The sequence below is a fragment of the Portunus trituberculatus genome, chromosome 30 (assembly GCF_017591435.1).
Source record: "Portunus trituberculatus isolate SZX2019 chromosome 30, ASM1759143v1, whole genome shotgun sequence".
Classification (NCBI taxonomy): Eukaryota; Metazoa; Arthropoda; class Malacostraca; order Decapoda; family Portunidae; genus Portunus; species Portunus trituberculatus.
This window is the reverse complement of record NC_059284.1, coordinates 8,562,694-8,579,450: the sequence shown is the minus strand read 5'-3', so window position 1 is coordinate 8,579,450 and position 16,757 is coordinate 8,562,694. Positions and strand designations below refer to the sequence as shown.

Here is a 16,757-nt window from a genome sequence, read left to right as displayed (position 1 = left end):
TTCGTTCTCTTCTTCTTTCCTTTCTTTATTCAATTTTTCATCTTTTCTCATATTCTTGTTCATTTTTTTTCCTATCTTGCTTTATTGTGTCTGTTCGTTTGTCTGTCCTTCTGTCTATCTGTCTCATTTATTTTTGTTTCTCTCGTTCTTTTCCTTTACTCTATCTTAATTTTGTCTGTCCGTCCGTCTGTCTGTTCACCTTACCATTCTAACACTCACTCTCTCTTTTCATTCACTTTACTTTACTTTCTCTATATTTTTCTAGCCAATTTCATGTCTATTTTTCTTTACACACACGCACACACACACAAACGCACACACTCTCTCTCTCTCTCTCTCTGTCTCTCTCTCTCCTTCCCCCTCTTACCGTATTTAAGTTACCAAGCTTCTGGTTGAGATCGGCATCCTCCTTCTTGATGTTCTTCCTTGCCTTAGCGCCCCGGAAGCCAGCCTGAATCTTTAACGCCGCGTCCGCCAGCTCTGAAAGACAACACAAGGTCAGAGTAAGGTCAGGTCAAGTTGGGTAAGATACGGTGCTTCATTAGCTCGGAAAGGTTAGGTACTGTTTGGTAAGGTGAGGTACGGTAAGGTAAAGTTAGGTTTGATAAGGTCAGGTAAGGTTAGGTAAGGTCAGGTAAAGTTCAATAAGGTAAGGTGCTTCACTGACTCAAAAAAGGTCAGATGACGTGCGCTAGAGTCACCTCACGTCTTGTTTAGGTCACCTAGACTCGCATGACGCAAGGAAAGGTCACTCATGGATGCGTGCGTCACCATTAGAAGGTCAGTGACGCTTGTGTGTGTGTGTGTGTGTGTGTGTGTGTGTGTGTGTGTGTGTGTGTGTGTGTGTGTGTGTGTGTAGGGTTTCTGCCACGTAGCAACATAGATTATTTTGTGTACTCGGTCTGTGTGTGTGTGTGTGTGTGTGTGTGTGTGTGTGTGTGTGTGTGTGTGTGTGTGTGTGTGTGTGTGTGTGTGTGTGTGTGTGTGTGTGTGTGTGTGTGTGTGTGTGTGTGACAGTGTGCCCGTGTAACATAAGGGTGCAGCAGCGTGATGAAGTGTGAGGGGGTAGAGGGACTAACGTGTCTTATCACGTTATCTCTGCCTTCACACTGGTGGTGGTGGTGGTGGTGGTGGTGGTGGTGGTGGTGGTAGTGGTGGTGGTGGTCGTTGCAGGAATGGCCGTGGCAGTGTTGGTTGAGGAAGAGTAATAGTGGTGATGGTGGTGGTGGTGGTGATGTAGTGGTGGTGGTGGTGTTAGTAGTAGTAGTAGTAGTAGTAGTAGTAGTAGTAGTAGTAGTAGTAGTAGTAGTAGTAGTAGTAGTAGTAGTAGTAGTAGTAGTTACACAAGAGAGGAAACGAAAGAACGAGAAGAAAGTAAGACAAACAAGACGAAGAAAACTAAAGAGAAGCACACAAAATACAAAAACTAAACCAGAAAAAAACACACAAAACGCATTAAAGAAGAACAAAAGGAAAAATGAAAAGAAAAGAAAAACAGAAAGAAAATCGCGGTGAAAGCAACTCGTCAGTCAGTCGTCCACTCGGTGCGTCTAACCCAAACCAGAGAGTAAACAAATGCTAGGCGCCACACGGTGAAGATAACACTCCCACACTTACCACAACACACACAGCGCCATCTAGAGGTGCGCGGGATGACCTGCAAGCGGGCGAGGCACATCAGAACACAGAATTCTAAGCCTTTTTCTCTCTTTAAGCATATAAATAGAAAATGACAGTTCCCGACACCTTACAGAAAAGCTTTAAGTCTTGAAGCCATAAACTTGCAACCTAATGACTGTTCTAGTAAGCTTTTGTCTCATTTCAAGCATAAAAAGAAAGCATATAGTTTCCGGCACCTTATAGATAAATATTTTGGCTCTTTTAGACCAAAAACTAAGCTTACTTTTCTCCCTTTAGTCAGATTAATAAAAGAAAAAGCTTGAGATATTTCCTGACATCTTACTGATAAATTTTTTAGACACTTTAAACCATACATATTTTTAAACCATACATATTTTTATACCATGTGGGCTTTTCACGGGAATTCATGGGCTAAAAGAGGTACTTTTTTGGGTACCTCCTATCTGAAAGCACATCCGCAATGGAACTATAATCCCGAGTAAGGAAGCCCTACCACACTCGGACCGTGACCAGGATTCGAACCCGTGCACTTGGAGACCTCTCGGACCCCAAAGCGCGCGTGGTTCCACTGTACCACGGCGGTCTTTCTGTGACTCCTTATAAGTATGAAATGAAAGTATAATAAATATGAAAGTAAAGAAGAATACAATAAACATACGAATTAAACAGTCACACTAAAGGGGAATAAATACAAGGATGTCGTTTTCCCCTCTACAAATAATGAAAAGATTGTAACGTGATACCTGCGTTATAACATCAATAAATAACAATGAAATACACGTGGAAATGAAGAATAGAAAAGAAAATTAAACTAATAAGGTATAAGTACAAAGAGGTGTTTCTTTCCCTTTGTGATTGAGCGAAGGATAGAAAAGTTATGGATGAAAGTGAGGGATCATGATTAGCTGCACCATATATTCATTTTCCAGGTGCCAAAATATATATTGGTAAGAATAATTATGGTGGAAATGTGACACGAATAATGATTACCTGTGAACGTAATGTAATTAGGAACGCACCTGGCTCTCTCTCTCTCTCTCTCTCTCTCTCTCTCTCTCTCTCTCTCTCTCTCTCTCTCTCTCTCTCTCTCTCTCTCTCTCTTCACGACTTCATCATTTCCTTTAATCCTTCAATTTCATTCTTCTCACGCTCCTTCTCATCTCCATGAATTTCTCTTTTGATTCATATTTTTCTCTCATCTTTTCTCCTTTTACCCCCTCTTCCTTTCTCTTTTATATCTTACTCACCCTTCATTCTACCTTTCCCTCCGCCCCTCCCCCTCTTTCTCTCTCTCTCTCTCTGGGTGCGGAAGGAAGCCAGAATACCGAACGCTCAAAGAACATTACCTTATCCAAACAACAACAAAAGAACTCATTGAAAAACATGCACTATTTAAAGAAAAACATTAATATATTCCTCCAAAATATACGTAGCATTCGAAAATACTAAATAAAAAGGCAGTGATGTGGTCTATAAAACTACGGAAAATACTCCATTGTGAAATATCCAGCACTGTAAGATTATTAACATACCTCGATAATAAAAATACTGAAAATACCCATTGGAATAAAAAACACGAAAAAACACATATCATTGAGAAAAAGAGAGAGACAAAGAGCATTATGAACCTTACGAAGCAAAAAAATGCCTTACAAAAAAGAAAGACAGCAAAAAATAGCAAGAAAAACAACACTAACACAACAAAAACATTTATAAACAGGACGAAACAAGACTAAACAAGACATCAGTACCAGCACCAGCACCACCACAACCACCACCACAACTACCTAACTGTGAAAAAATACCTTAAAAAACAAAACCAACAAAAAATAAAAAATAAAAACAACACTAACACAACAAAAACATTTCTAAACAGGACGAAACAAGACGCCAGTAGTAGCATCACCACCACCACCACCATCACCACCACCACCACCACCACCACCACCTCCCACAACCACTACTGCTAAAAACAAAACAAAGCAAAAACAACACAAACATCTCCAAAAACATTTTCCAGACAAGACGAAACAAGGCTTAAAACGCCAGCACCACCACCACCACCACCACCACGATCTTAATGAGACAAAAACTACCTTTAAAATACCCCAAAAAAAAAAAAAAACACCAGTACAACAAAAACACTTCCAAACATGACGAAACAAGAGTAAACAAGACACCACCGTCACCACCACCACCACCACCACCACCACTTACTAAAAAAAAAAAACTACTTAAAAACAAGAAAAACAAAAGTAACACCCCAAAAACACTTCCAGACAAGACGAAAGAAGAATAAACAAGACACCACCACCACCATCACCACCACCACCACCACCACTACCTTCTATCTATACACGGATCGAGACAGGAGAGCGCGATGAGGGAAACAGAAATGACCGAGACGGAGATTACTCAGTCCCCGCGAGAGTCTTGATGCAACACAAGAGGTCTGGCGGGACTAGAAACACAGAAGCACCCACTCGCCTAATTCCTGTTTATCTGTGCGCTCGAATATTCACCATAATGACTTCCTCCTCTTCCTCCTCCTCCTCCTCCTCCTCCTCCTTCTCCTTCTCCTGCTTCTCTTTCTCTTTCTCTTTCTCTCTCTCTTTCCTACTGTTACTCTTCTTTCTTTTTGTTCTCTTCATCTTTTTCTCTCTCTTGTTTTTTTTCTCTCTTCCTCCTTCTCCTTCTCCTGCTTCTCTTTCTCTTTCTCTCTCTCTTTCTTTCTCTCTTTCCGTCCTACTCCTATTCTTCTTTCTTTTTGTTCTCTTCATCTTTTTCTCTCTCTTGTTTTTTTTTCTACTCTTCCTCCTTCTCCTTCTCCTCTTTCTCTTTCTCTTTCTCTATTTCTGTCTCTACTCTTTTGATTCTACTTGTTTCTCCGTGTTCTCTTCTTCTTTCTTCTTTCCTGTTTTTTTTCTCTTCCTCCTTCTCCTTCTCCTGCTTCTCCTCTTTCTCTCTTTCTCTCTTTCTGTTTCTACTCTTTTGATTCTACTTGTTTCTCGTTTTTCTCTTTTTTTTCTTTCTTGTTTTTTTTTCTACTCCTCTCGTTCTAGTTCTCTTTCTCCTCTTTCTCTTTGAATTTTCCTTATTTTCTTTTTTTCTTTCTTCCGCTTTTGTTCTTCCTACTCTTCTCGTCCTACTTCTCTTTCTCCTTCTCTCTCCTACTCCTCTTTCTCTTCCTTTTCTTACGCTTCTTATCTATCCTAATTTTCATCTTCTTTTCTTCTTCTTCTTATTTTATTCCATTTTCTGTCTGTTCCTCTTTCTCTCATTGTTTTTTCCCTTTTTCTTCTTTACTCCTTCTTCTTCTTTTCCACTTCCTCTTTCTCTTCTTCTCCGTCTTCCTACACTACAAGGTTTCCATCCTCTTACCCTGCACTTACGAAGGTCTTCCTCCTCTTCTTCCTCTTCCTCCTACTCCTCCTCCTCCTTCTCCTCCTTCTCTCTTTTCTTCCAGTTCTTCCTACGTCTCTTTCTTTAAATTCTGAAATATGCAAAGGCAGATGCAGAAAAAGAGAGCGAGAGCAAGAGCGAGAGAGAGAGAGAGAGAGAGAGAGAGAGAGAGAGAGAGAGAGAGAGAGAGAGAGAGAGAGAGAGAGAGAGAGAGCTTCTTACTTCTCTCTATCTACTGAGCCAAATGGAGCATCACATACAGGTCTCTGGAGGGAAATCTACAAGCGAGAGAGAGAGAGAGAGAGAGAGAGAGAGAGAGAGAGAGAGAGAGAGAGAGAGAGAGAGAGAGAGAGAGAGAGAGAGAACGTAGTGAGAGAGAGGGAGTCTTAAAGGGTATGTGTGTGTTTGTATATATGATATGACGACTAAATGTTTCAAGGCTTGGTTGTTTTGTTGTATATAGATCTCTTTCTCTGCCTCTCACTCTCTCTCCCATCCTCTCTCTCACTCCCTCTCATCTCTCTCTCTCTCTCTCTCTCTCTCTCTCTCTCTCTCTGGTCGGTGGCGTGCAACCTTCCAATAAATCGATGCTATAAAACCTGCCATCTATTACCGTGTCATTTGCCTGTCTAATCAACCTCCTCCTCCTTCACTGCACAGCGAGATACCACCGTAGCATTTCTAAACCTTCCTGGACCAACATTCCGCTAAAAATCAATGCACGTGGGCTATATTAATACCTCCCAGCTACCTTATGAGTCGCAGCAATAGCCCTCAATACGTTCTGGCCTTTAATAGCAGCGTGTAAACAAAGGCAGGTCCATTTATCACAGCCGGGGGAGGTAAGGCCCTATTCTCCTATTCTGAGACGCTTAGGGCTCCCACTAGGGCTGTTTTCCCAAGCTATATAGATGATTAGTTGGGTTTTCTGGGTTGGTTTTCTTACTGTTAGTGCAGAAGGTATGGTAAAAAGTCTCTATAATCGTGAGAATGTCTGAAAATTCCCTTTATTTCCAGTTTGAAAAATTGTTATTGTTTTTTGTATATGAGTCTTGTTCAGGGTTGTGTTCAAAGGTTTGGTATATTGCTAGTTTTTTTTTCAAGTTTGGTTCTCTTATTGGTAAAGTAAGTCTTTGGTAAACTGTCTGTAGAATCATGAAAAACCGCTTAAAAAAAAAAACTCAGTAACTTCCAACAGAACTCCAGTAACTTCCACTTGAAAACCTCGGTACTTTTCATCAAGAGCTCCAGTAACTTCCACTATGAAGACCCACCAGTAACTTCACCTTTGAAAACCCTCGTAGCATCACCTTTGCAAGCTCCAGTAAGCCCCATTAGAGACGCCTGGAAGTGGAGGAGGAAGGCTGAAGTGTTACCTGGGCTCCCCGTAGTGTTATGATATAGTCTCCCTCATCTCTCACACTCTAGTTTACGATACATTCAGGGTCTGGGTAGTGTTTATGCCTGCAGCCACTGAGGCCACACGGGACTATACAGAATATTGGATTTTAGTGAGAAATGCGTGGAAAATGAGCGTTGTGTTTGCGGGTGAGTTGCAAATCCCTGAGATCTTAAGGATTAGCTGCGGGCAATGTGAGTGTGGCTGGGATGAAGGATTAGCTGCGGGCAATGTGAGTGTGGCTGGGATGAACGAATGCTTTGATGCGCCACACTGTGATTGCCTGCTTACTTGCTTGCTTGTTTGCTCGTGTCTGTCTGTCTGTATGTCTGTCTGTCTCTCACTCTCAGTAGTCTGTTTGTGTGTCTGTCAAATGTGTATTTTCTCCGTCCTTCTGTCTGTCTGTCTGTCTACTTGTTTGTGTTTTTCTTTGTGTTTTTATCTTCTGTTTCTTAATTTTTAAGTCTCTTTTTTCTGTTTTTTTTTTTTGAGAGGGAATAGTACAATTTTCTCTCTTTTTCTGTATCTCTCTCTCTCTCTCTCTCTGTCTGTCTGTCTGTCTGTCTGTCTGTCTGTCTGTCTGTCTGTCTGTCTCTCTCTCTCTCTCTCTCTCTCTCTCTCTCTCTCTCTCTCTCTCTCTCTCTCTCTCTCCAGGGGTTTAATGCGAGCCTACAAGTTAAGAATCTCCGTGTCAGTCACTCCTCGCCTCATCAGCTTAGCCAGAATCAAGCTAATAGAGAGAGGCCTTCCCTCCTGCCGCCCGGATCAGCCCCAGAGGATAAGACGAGCCTGGGTCCTCCCGTCGCCCCCTTTCCGTCAATACTGATCCAACTTCGATGACTCTAAACCTCCCTAACTTTCACTGATCCGCTTCTTTCCTTCCTACTCCTTCCTTTCCTACTCCTCTTCCTTTTTCTACTACACATTTTCTTTTTCAGATTTTTTTGTCCTCTTTTTATTTTCTTCTTCTTCTTCTTCTCTTTTCTATTCTGAGTAGTTCTTTCTCGTATTCCTTTTACATTTCTTTCTCCTCCTACTTTTTTTTCCTATTTTCTTTCTTTTTTTCCATTCTAATTCTTCACTTTTATTTTGTTTTATTTTCTTCCTCCTCTTCCTTGCTTTACTTTCCTTTTTTCCTCTCGTATTTCTTTTTCTTCTACTCTTTTCTTCATCTATTCCTTCTCCATTTCCTCCATCCCTCTCCTCTTACTCTGTCTCCTCTTCCTCTTTCTTCTCTTTTGTCCTTTCCTGCTCTGCTTCTTCCTCATTTCCTTTCACTTTCTCTGTCCCTCGCTTAGTATTTTGCCTCCTCCTCCTCCTCCTCCTCCTCCTTCCTCCTCCTCCTACTCCTCTTCCTCCTTCTGTCATCTCTTCTTTTCTTAGCTCAGGAATGTGATCAGAACACACACACTCTTTCTCTCTCTCTCTCTCTCTCTCTCTCTCTCTCTCTCTCTCTCTCTCTCGTGTTTTTCTCTCATTTACGTCCAGATTTAGTTAATTTCCGATCGAATGTGACACACCCCAAATTTAGTTCAACAGTGATTGGCATGCACGAGAATATATCAACAATATTTACACCTCCTGTCCTCCTCCTCCTCCTCCTCCTTGTACTCCTCCTCTTCCTCGTCCTCCTCCTCCTCCTCTATTCTAATTTAAAACGAATCACTCCTGGCAACGCGCTCTTTCCATCTTTCTTTTTTTCTTTTTAATTTTCATTTGTCACGAACTTCCCATGACACAGGTGACGACAAATTGATTGGATGAGGATGAAGATGAGGTGAAGGAGGAGAAGGAGGAGGAGGAAGAGGAGGAGGAGGAGGAGGAGGAGGAGGAGAAGGAGGATGATGAATAGAAGGAGGAAGTGCTAAGAAGAATAAACTAAAAAAAATAACTCAAGGAAATGAAAATACGAAGAAGAATGAGAAAAGGGTAAAGAAAGATGAGAGTGACAAGAGACAAAGAGGAGGAAAAAGAAGAGGAAACGAAGGAGAAAATATAAAAATTACCCAAGGAAGTTATGATAAAGATTAGGGGGAAGAAAAAAAAAGGAAGAGGAAAATAAGAAGAAAGACGAAAAGACAAAACACACACATACACAAAAAGGAAAAGAGAAAAAAAAAACAAAAGTAAGAAACAGAAGAAAGAAATAAGAATATGAAAAGAAGAAGAATAAGAAAAAGGAGAAGAAACATAAAAAAAGACGAAAAAACAAAAAATATGAAGAAACGAAGGAAGGTTAGTGAAAAAAAAGAATGATAGAAACGAAAAGTAAATAAAGATTGCAAAATTGCCTCACTCTCCCTCACGAACAAGTAACACCTCTTCTCAGGCCATTCAGGTGAGAAAGGTGACAATTCGATACTCTGGCTCTCTAAATTGATCCCATCCAGCAGGTAAGGCAACGTACAGTAGAGGTGAGTCTATATATCCCTCTCCCTCTCCCTCTCCTCTCTCTCTCTCTCTCTCTCTCTCAAAACCAGGTGCAGTAAAGTCGAGAATCTTGAGTCCTCTTGCATTTTTTAAGTTTTGAAGGCAATAGAGTGGTATGTAGAGAGAGAGAGAGAGAGAGAGAGAGAGAGAGAGAGAGAGAGAGAGAGAGAGAGAGAGAGAGAGTATATTTTCTTTCTTAGCATTCCATCATCCCTTGTACCTCCTCTCTCTTTCTCTTTCTCTCTTATTTTTTCTCTCACCTCTCTCTGCAAATTGGATTGTTTCAGGTGGATTTACGTGTCCTTTGAGTAATATTTCTCTCTCTCTCTCTCTCTCTCTCTCTCTCTCTCTCTCTCTCTCTCTCTCTCTCTCTCTCTCTCTCTCTCTCTCTCTCTTAAACTGAAATCAATGTGGTTCGTGCTACATTATTTCTTCTTTCAGCCTTCTTCCGTCACCTCCATTTGGCCTCCTCCTCCTCCTCCTCAACCTCCTCCTCCTCCTCCTCCTCCTCCTCCTCCTCCTCCTCCTCCCTATTCTCTTCTCCCACCACGTCGTTATCGCCCTCCTACTCCTCTTCCTCTTCATCTCGTCCTCCTCGCCGTCGTCCTCCCCTCCTCCTCCTCCTCCTCCTCCTCCTCCTCCTCCTTTTCCATCTCCATTCTTATCATCTCTCCTTCTCTCTCTCTCTCTCTCTACTTATCTTGACTCTGCTGTATTATTTCCTCCCCACCCTCTCTCTCTCTCTCTCTCTCTCTCTCTCTCTCTCTCTCTCTCTCTCTCTCTCTCTCTCTCTCTCTCTCTCTCTCTCTCTCTCTCTCTCTCTCTCTCTCTCTCTCTCATTTTTATTTCGTTTCCTGGGACCTGTTTTTCAAGACTCAAATTTATCCGTCTTTCCTTTCACCTCTCCCTCCCTCTCCCTCTCTCCCTCCTTCCTTTCCCTCATCCCTCCTCTTCTTCTTCCCAAGAGGATTTGTTACCTGAGGGAAGTTAAGCCTCCTCCTCCTCCTCCCCCTCCTCCTTTTCTTCCTCCATGATTATGACTTACCTCCTTTCTTCCTTTCCTTCTTTCTACTCTTCCTTCCTTTTTTCCCTCTTTTTCCATCTCTATCTCTCTTGTTATCCATTCTGCCACCTCATCATCGTCTTTTCCCTCCTCCTCCTCCTCCTCTTCCTTCTCCTTCTTTCTTAGACTCTAATCAAGAGGAAAGCGTGCGAAATAGGAAGGACGGAAGAGCGAAAAAGAAAATGGAAACCTAGAAATGGGGAAGAAAAGGAGTAGGAGGAGGAAAAGGAGGTGAAGGAAAAGATAGGAGATGGAGAACGAGGGCTAGAACGATGACATGGAGTAGTAGGAAAAGGAGGACGAAGAGAAAATGGAAGAGGAAGAGGAGAAGGAGAAGGAAAACTGAAGAATATAAGGAAGGAAAGAGGGAAATAACGAGGAAGAGAAGAGCAGCAGGAGGGAGACGAAGGAGCAGCGGGGGAGAAGCAGAAGAGGAAGAGGAGGAAGAAGAGGAGAAGGAGGAAGAAGAAGAGGAGTTTTGTAATGATTCCACGTCCTGAGGCGGAGTTTACGGTGTGTCTGTGTTGGTGTGCCTTGGGAGTACGTGAGTCTCATACCACACCTGCTTCACACCTTCCCTGCACCTGCCCGCCCTTCCCACCGCCACACACACACACACACACACACACACACACACACACCTCCCAGACACACACACACACACACCTCCCAGACACTCACATCAACACACCTCTGCGTCATTAGCAGGTAATACCATTAGCGTAATCTGTTTTTTACCATCACTGTCACAACACACACACACACACACACACACACACACACACACACACACACACACACACACACACACACACACACGGTAACGCAAAAACATGTCTATATTTTTTGCTTCTCTTTCCTATGACGTGTTTCAGAATAAGAGTTTCAAGATACGAGAGAATAAATCGTGCAGTTTTTTCTTTCCCTTTCATTCTTCTCGTAGCAATTATTTGTTGAAGTAGTACATTAGTAAGGTTGGTGTTTTAATAATTTGTGGAGCCTTTACCAAACTCCTTAGCAAAGAGAGACACGTAAACAGATAAAGAGATAAATAGATTGATAGATGAATAAGTAAAAATGCCTCGTTTTCTCGATTTCGAAGTAAATGTCACAGCTAAATAGTTAATCTTTTACTATCCTAACTATCTCGCATTAAGACTTTACTTATCTTAGAGTATCTTGTAACAAACAGCCTCGTAAGGAACAACAGATCTGCTGTTGCTTGTACTTTCTTTCAATTCCGTAGTGTATGTTGCGATAGTCTTACACAAGCTTAATATCCTGGTACCTCTTCACTTCTACCCCTCCCTCTCTCTCTCTCTCTCTCTCTCTCTCTCTCTCTCTCTCTCTCTCTACCTTTCCCACGATAACAATAGATCTACAAATTACTTCCTCTTCTTCTGTGTTCCTTTGTGTTCCTCTTGTTAACTCAGGGAGAGGTTAATAATACGTGTGTCGTAATCTTAGAGAGGTCTCATTTTTAACACCTTTTCACCTCTTTCTCTCTCTCTTTCTCTCTCTCTCTCTCTCTCTCTCTCTCTCTCTCTCTCTCTCTCTCTCTCTCTAACAACATACCCTTGCCTTTCCTTCCTTTCTACACCAGAGAAATGTTGAGAATTTGTCATATTCTAATTCAAGCTTCACTTCTGTTACCTTTTCACCTCTCCCTTTCCCTCTCCCTCTGACTCTCTCTGTCTCTCTCTCTCTCTCTCTCTCTCTCTCTCTCTCTCTCTCTCTCTCTCTCTCTCTCTCTCTCTCTTCTGGTCCTTGACACATGGCTTAAGTTTGGTGCTAAATATTCCGGATCGTTCGAGGCTTAGCGAGGAAATAAATGCCTTGTATGTCTTGCGCCGCAGTAAATTTTGCCAGTGTGAACGGTTATGTGTTGTCTGATGTGCCATTGGTCTCTCTCTCTCTCTCTCTCTCTCTCTCTCTCTCTCTCTCTCTCTCTCTCTCTCTCTCTCTCTCTCTCATACCAGCCAAAATATTGATAGAAACCTGAACGGGACAAAAAGAAATCAATACCGTCGTAAAGATTTCTCTCGTACAAACCTTAAAAAAAAAGGACGAAAGAATAAGAAAACCAAAGAGAAAATAAAAAAATAATAGTGTTCAAGGAATACATAACGCACTCTGATTTAAAAGATTTTCTAATATCGATGTAGAAAAAAAAAAGCTGAAAAAACCACATGATTCTCAAAAGATGACATAACTCTCTCATTTCCGGGACACAATCGATTCCTGAGCCTGTGATTGGTCAAGAGAAACAGTGACGTAAGAGCTGCTTCCTGATTGGCTCCCTGGGCTAATGTGACGTCAAAAGGTAAAAGCTGATTGGCTACCCATTTTAATCGCCTGAGTGAGGACGCGATGTGATTGGCTGGTATTTTGAGGGCCACCTGACAAATGCCTCGCGGATCAATAGACGACTAAAGCCACGTTCTGATTGGTTGACATATTGGTGACGTAGCAAATGTCGAGAGAGAGAGAGAGAGAGAGAGAGAGAGAGAGAGAGAGAGAGAGAGAGAGAGAGAGAGAGAGAGAGTATGTGTGTGATATTCGATGATGTTCTATTCAAATATTGACAAGGTCTACACGCGCGTACACTAGCGCGCACACACACACACACACACACACACACACACACACACACACACACACACACACACACACACACACACACACACACACACACACACACACACACAGACACATATACACTCCAACAAAATATTAAAATTTGGGGGAAAAAAAGAAACAGTGACCATTTTCCGTATGACAAAGAAAATCCAATACAATTAAATCCAGAGAGAGAGAGAGAGAGAGAGAGAGAGAGAGAGAGAGAGAGAGAGAGAGAGAGAGAGAGAGAGATCCCACAGGAAATAAGGAAAAAAATGTCAAATGGAAAATAAAAAAAATGTATAAAAAAATGAATGGAAAAAAATCTTGAATTTATATAACTGGAAAGGATTGAGAGAGAGAGAGAGAGAGAGAGAGAGAGAGAGAGAGAGAGAGAGAGAGAGAGAGAGAGAGAGAGAGAGAGAGAGAGAGGATACAATAATATTAATACAAACAGCAATACCACCACAACGATCACTATCACCACCACAACCACCACCACCACCACCACTACCACCACCAACACTAACTACTACCACCACCACCACCACTACTACTACTACTATTACTCCACCTAATAATGAAAAAAACTAAAACCTATAAGACAAAACACACTCACATATCACCATTCAATAAAATCATAGATAAAATAAAATCGAGCAATCCTTCCAACCTCATATCAATTAATTTATAACAAGATGGAGGCATTATGTCACGGAATCATAGGCCTAAAGAACCCTATAATGAGACTAATGGCCCTGAGAGAACGGACGGGTGGAAGAAACGCTATAATGAGGATGATGACACGGTATTTGCGCCTCTAATTAGCGGGATGATGGAGGCGGTGATGGCGGTATATAAGGTTCATTGAGCAATTACTGTAGGATTATTTATTTATCTGGGGCGCTTTGCTAATATTTATAATCGGTCGTTAGTGCTGATATTTATTCTCGGCACGTAAGTCTCTCTCGTGTGGGCGTTGTGACAATATTACTCCTAATGTTATTGCTGCTGCTTCTGATTCTGCTGCTGATGCTGTGTCTGCTGGTTGCTATTGTTACTGCTACTGCGATGGTTGAGATGCGATTGAATTGAAATGTAAAGGCAGTAGCTTTAAGATAGGTCACCAATGGCAAGGAGGAGCTTTAGCGTAGCCATACTAAACTGCCCCTTGTGACGCATAATCTGTTATAACCACCTGTTTAAATAAAAAAAGGATGGTAGCAAAAGATTAGTGAAAGTATCGCTAAAAATTAGGGTTTTTCATTATGCTACTGCTGCTACTACTACTGCTATTATTACTACTACTACTACTATTATTACTACTATTACTACTACTGCTACTACTACTTCTACTACTACCACTTCTACTACTACTACTACTGCTGCTGCTGCTATTACTACTACTAGTACTATTAAAACTACTGTTATTACTACAACATCAACAACATCAACAACAACAACAAAACATACTACTACTACTGTTACTACTACTAACTACAATTTTTACTACTACTACTACTACTACTACTACTACTACTATTATCATGAACATTCCTAGTGCTACTGTTTAAACTAGAATATGAAGTCAAGGAAACGAAAACAATTAGGCTCTTATTTCTAAAACTTCCACTGCTACTGCTACTACTGCCACTACTACTACCACTACTACTACCACTACTACTACTACTTACAATAGCAACTCAGCTTCAATCCAAGAAAACGAAAAAAAAGATGACAAGAAAAAAATGGTGGAACGAAAATCCGTGTATTCGCCGACGTTCCGGAATAAACAAGCCATCATCATCATCAGCAGCAGCAACAGCAGCAGCAACAGGAAAGGAAAGGAAGGCATAAATTCAAATGAGATTGCCAATACTCCCTATTTACAAAACTACAAAGGCCGCTATTACATTCATCTTTCAATTTTATGCAACAGAAAACGCGTCTCCGGGAAGCATTTTACCGAGGTAGTGAAACGTGGCTTGCCCGACCCGTAGAGTTTGTCAGGCTGAGTAGCGGCCGCTCTGACCTCCCGCCGTTCGCTTCTCTCCCTTCTTATACGGCAGCGACAGAAAGAGAGTTGACGGTAAGGATGAATATAAGAAAGGGAGAAGGGAAGAGTGGTGATGAAAAAGAAAAGAAAAGGTAACATGAAGGAGGAAGACAAGAGAAGAGAAGAGGTGAGGTGAGTGTAAAATTAGCTCACAACTTTCATTCTTAATACCTGATGTCGCTTTTTTCCTTCATTCCTTCCTTCCTCCTTCCTACCTGTCTTTTTTCTCTTCTTTTCTCTCCACCCTCCCTCCCTCCCTCCCTTCCTTCCTTCCTTTCTTCCTTTTCTCCTTCCTTCTTTCCGTCCATCCCGAGCGACACAAAGACTCTTGGGTGACAGTTTCCAGTCTTATCTTGACCCAGAAAAGCAAGAAGGAGGACGAGAAAGAGGAACAAGAGGAGGTAAAAGGAGACCACAAGAGGAGCACTCACTATTACCATGGCCCCGTTACACGTATTTTGCAGGTATTTACAAGGTATTTACCAGGTGACGTTACTTCTCAGGCAGCGTGAGGGAAGTGGCAGGTAAGCGTCTCGTATACATAAGATAGATAAAGTGAATACAAGCTGCGCAGGAGAAGCAGGGCGGGAGATAGATAAGAAATTACGCGTTTAAAGGTGAATAATTGAATAACGGAGCTTGTGAGGGAAAGAAACGTGAATTAAATAGAAAATTTGAAGGAAAATAATGATTCAGTTTTTACACTTGAAAGATAAGCAGGGCGAGAGATTAGATAAGAAATTACTCGTTTTAAAGTGAATGATTTAATAAAGGAGCTTGTTAGGCAGAGAAACATGTCGAAATAGGAGGGAAATGATAACGTGAAATAAATAAATTGTTTAAAAAATGTTTTTGATAATGTTATACATTATTATGAACATTTCCTCACAATCACACATACGAAGGAATTATGTAGCGCTAAGGGAAGACTCTGTAACGTTGGAAAAGACAGAACAAACAAAATAAAGCATCTAAACTCTTTTAAGAATATGTTTGATATCGTTACACTTAAGTATGAATATTTCCTTACAATCACACTTACGAATGAATGAAGTAGCCTTAGGGGAAGTCTCTGTAGCGTTGGACAAGACAGAACAAAAAGAAAATAAAGCATCTAAACCCCATGTGGGGTTTTCACGGGAATTTATGGGCTAAAGGGGGAACTTTTTGGGTTACCTCCTATTTCAAAGCTCTAGGAAACCTTTACCCCGAGTGAGGAAGCCCAAACTACACTCGGACCGTGGAAAGGATTCGAACCCATACGCTTGGAGACCCCTCGGACCCAAAGCACTCATGGCTCCACTGTACCACGGCGGCCCCTTGATAACGTTACACTACAAAATGAATACTTCCTCACACGGAGACTAGCGTAGCGTCAGGGAAAGCAGGTAAGGCGATGCATCAGAGGCGCACCTGGCGATTACCCATTAAGGAGATAAGCAACGAGTGCAGGCACCAAACATTATGAGGTCGTAAAGAGAATAACTAATACGTGGCCTCACCTTAACGATAAAAGTGACAGGTAAGCGGCCGTGGTTAGGGAAGGCAAGGAACGCAGGTAAACAGGTAAAGAAAAAGATACTACAAGGAATAGTGGTCAATATTTGCTAATGGCTAAACAAATACAGGAAGTTATCAGAGGAATATGGAGAATTATGAGTGTTTGTTTTAATGTTTTATCTTAAATTATTTGAACTCTGATGTTTACGATGTTATTTTTCTTTTCTATACCTCTCTCTCTCTCTCTCTCTCTCTCTCTCTCTCTCTCTCTCTCTCTCTCTCTCTCTCTCTCTCTCTCTCTCTCTCTCTCTCTCTCTCTGCCTGTGTCTTGTTACTCTATACTCCATTTCCTTCTATAGTTTTTATTACCAGTTTTAACCCCTTCTCTTTCTCTCTCTCTCCCTCTCTCTCTCTCTCTCTCTCTCTCTCTCTCTCTCTCTCTCTCTCTCTCTCTCTCTCTCTCTCTCTCTCTCTCTCCATTCCTTTCTCCGCTCGCTCGCAGGTTTCATCAAGGTCGCGTCTCTTATTCAAACAATTTTAAAGTTATTTTCCTCTTCCCTCTCGTTCCTTTTTTTTTCCGTCTTCTTTTTTTATGAATACATCGTCCTCGCACGTCGCCTCTGCTCCTCTGAGAGTGATTGACATTT

The 16,757-nt window shown here is 41.6% G+C and overlaps 1 protein-coding gene across 6 annotated transcripts in view; it reads right to left on the bottom strand.

Annotated features, from left to right (window-relative positions):
• The window catches only part of LOC123510766 (neuromodulin-like), a 151,232-nt gene that overhangs the window by 13,880 nt on the left and 120,595 nt on the right, over positions 1–16,757 (bottom strand). For 3 of the 6 annotated variants that reach the window (XM_045266122.1, XM_045266123.1, XM_045266126.1), the window contains one exon: positions 368–480. In XM_045266122.1, the coding sequence (XP_045122057.1) occupies positions 368–480 (113 nt within the window). Of the gene's footprint in view, positions 1–367; positions 481–1,617; positions 1,658–16,757 lie in introns of all 6 variants that reach the window. The other 3 variants (XM_045266127.1, XM_045266128.1, XM_045266124.1) reach the window with 2 other exon arrangements.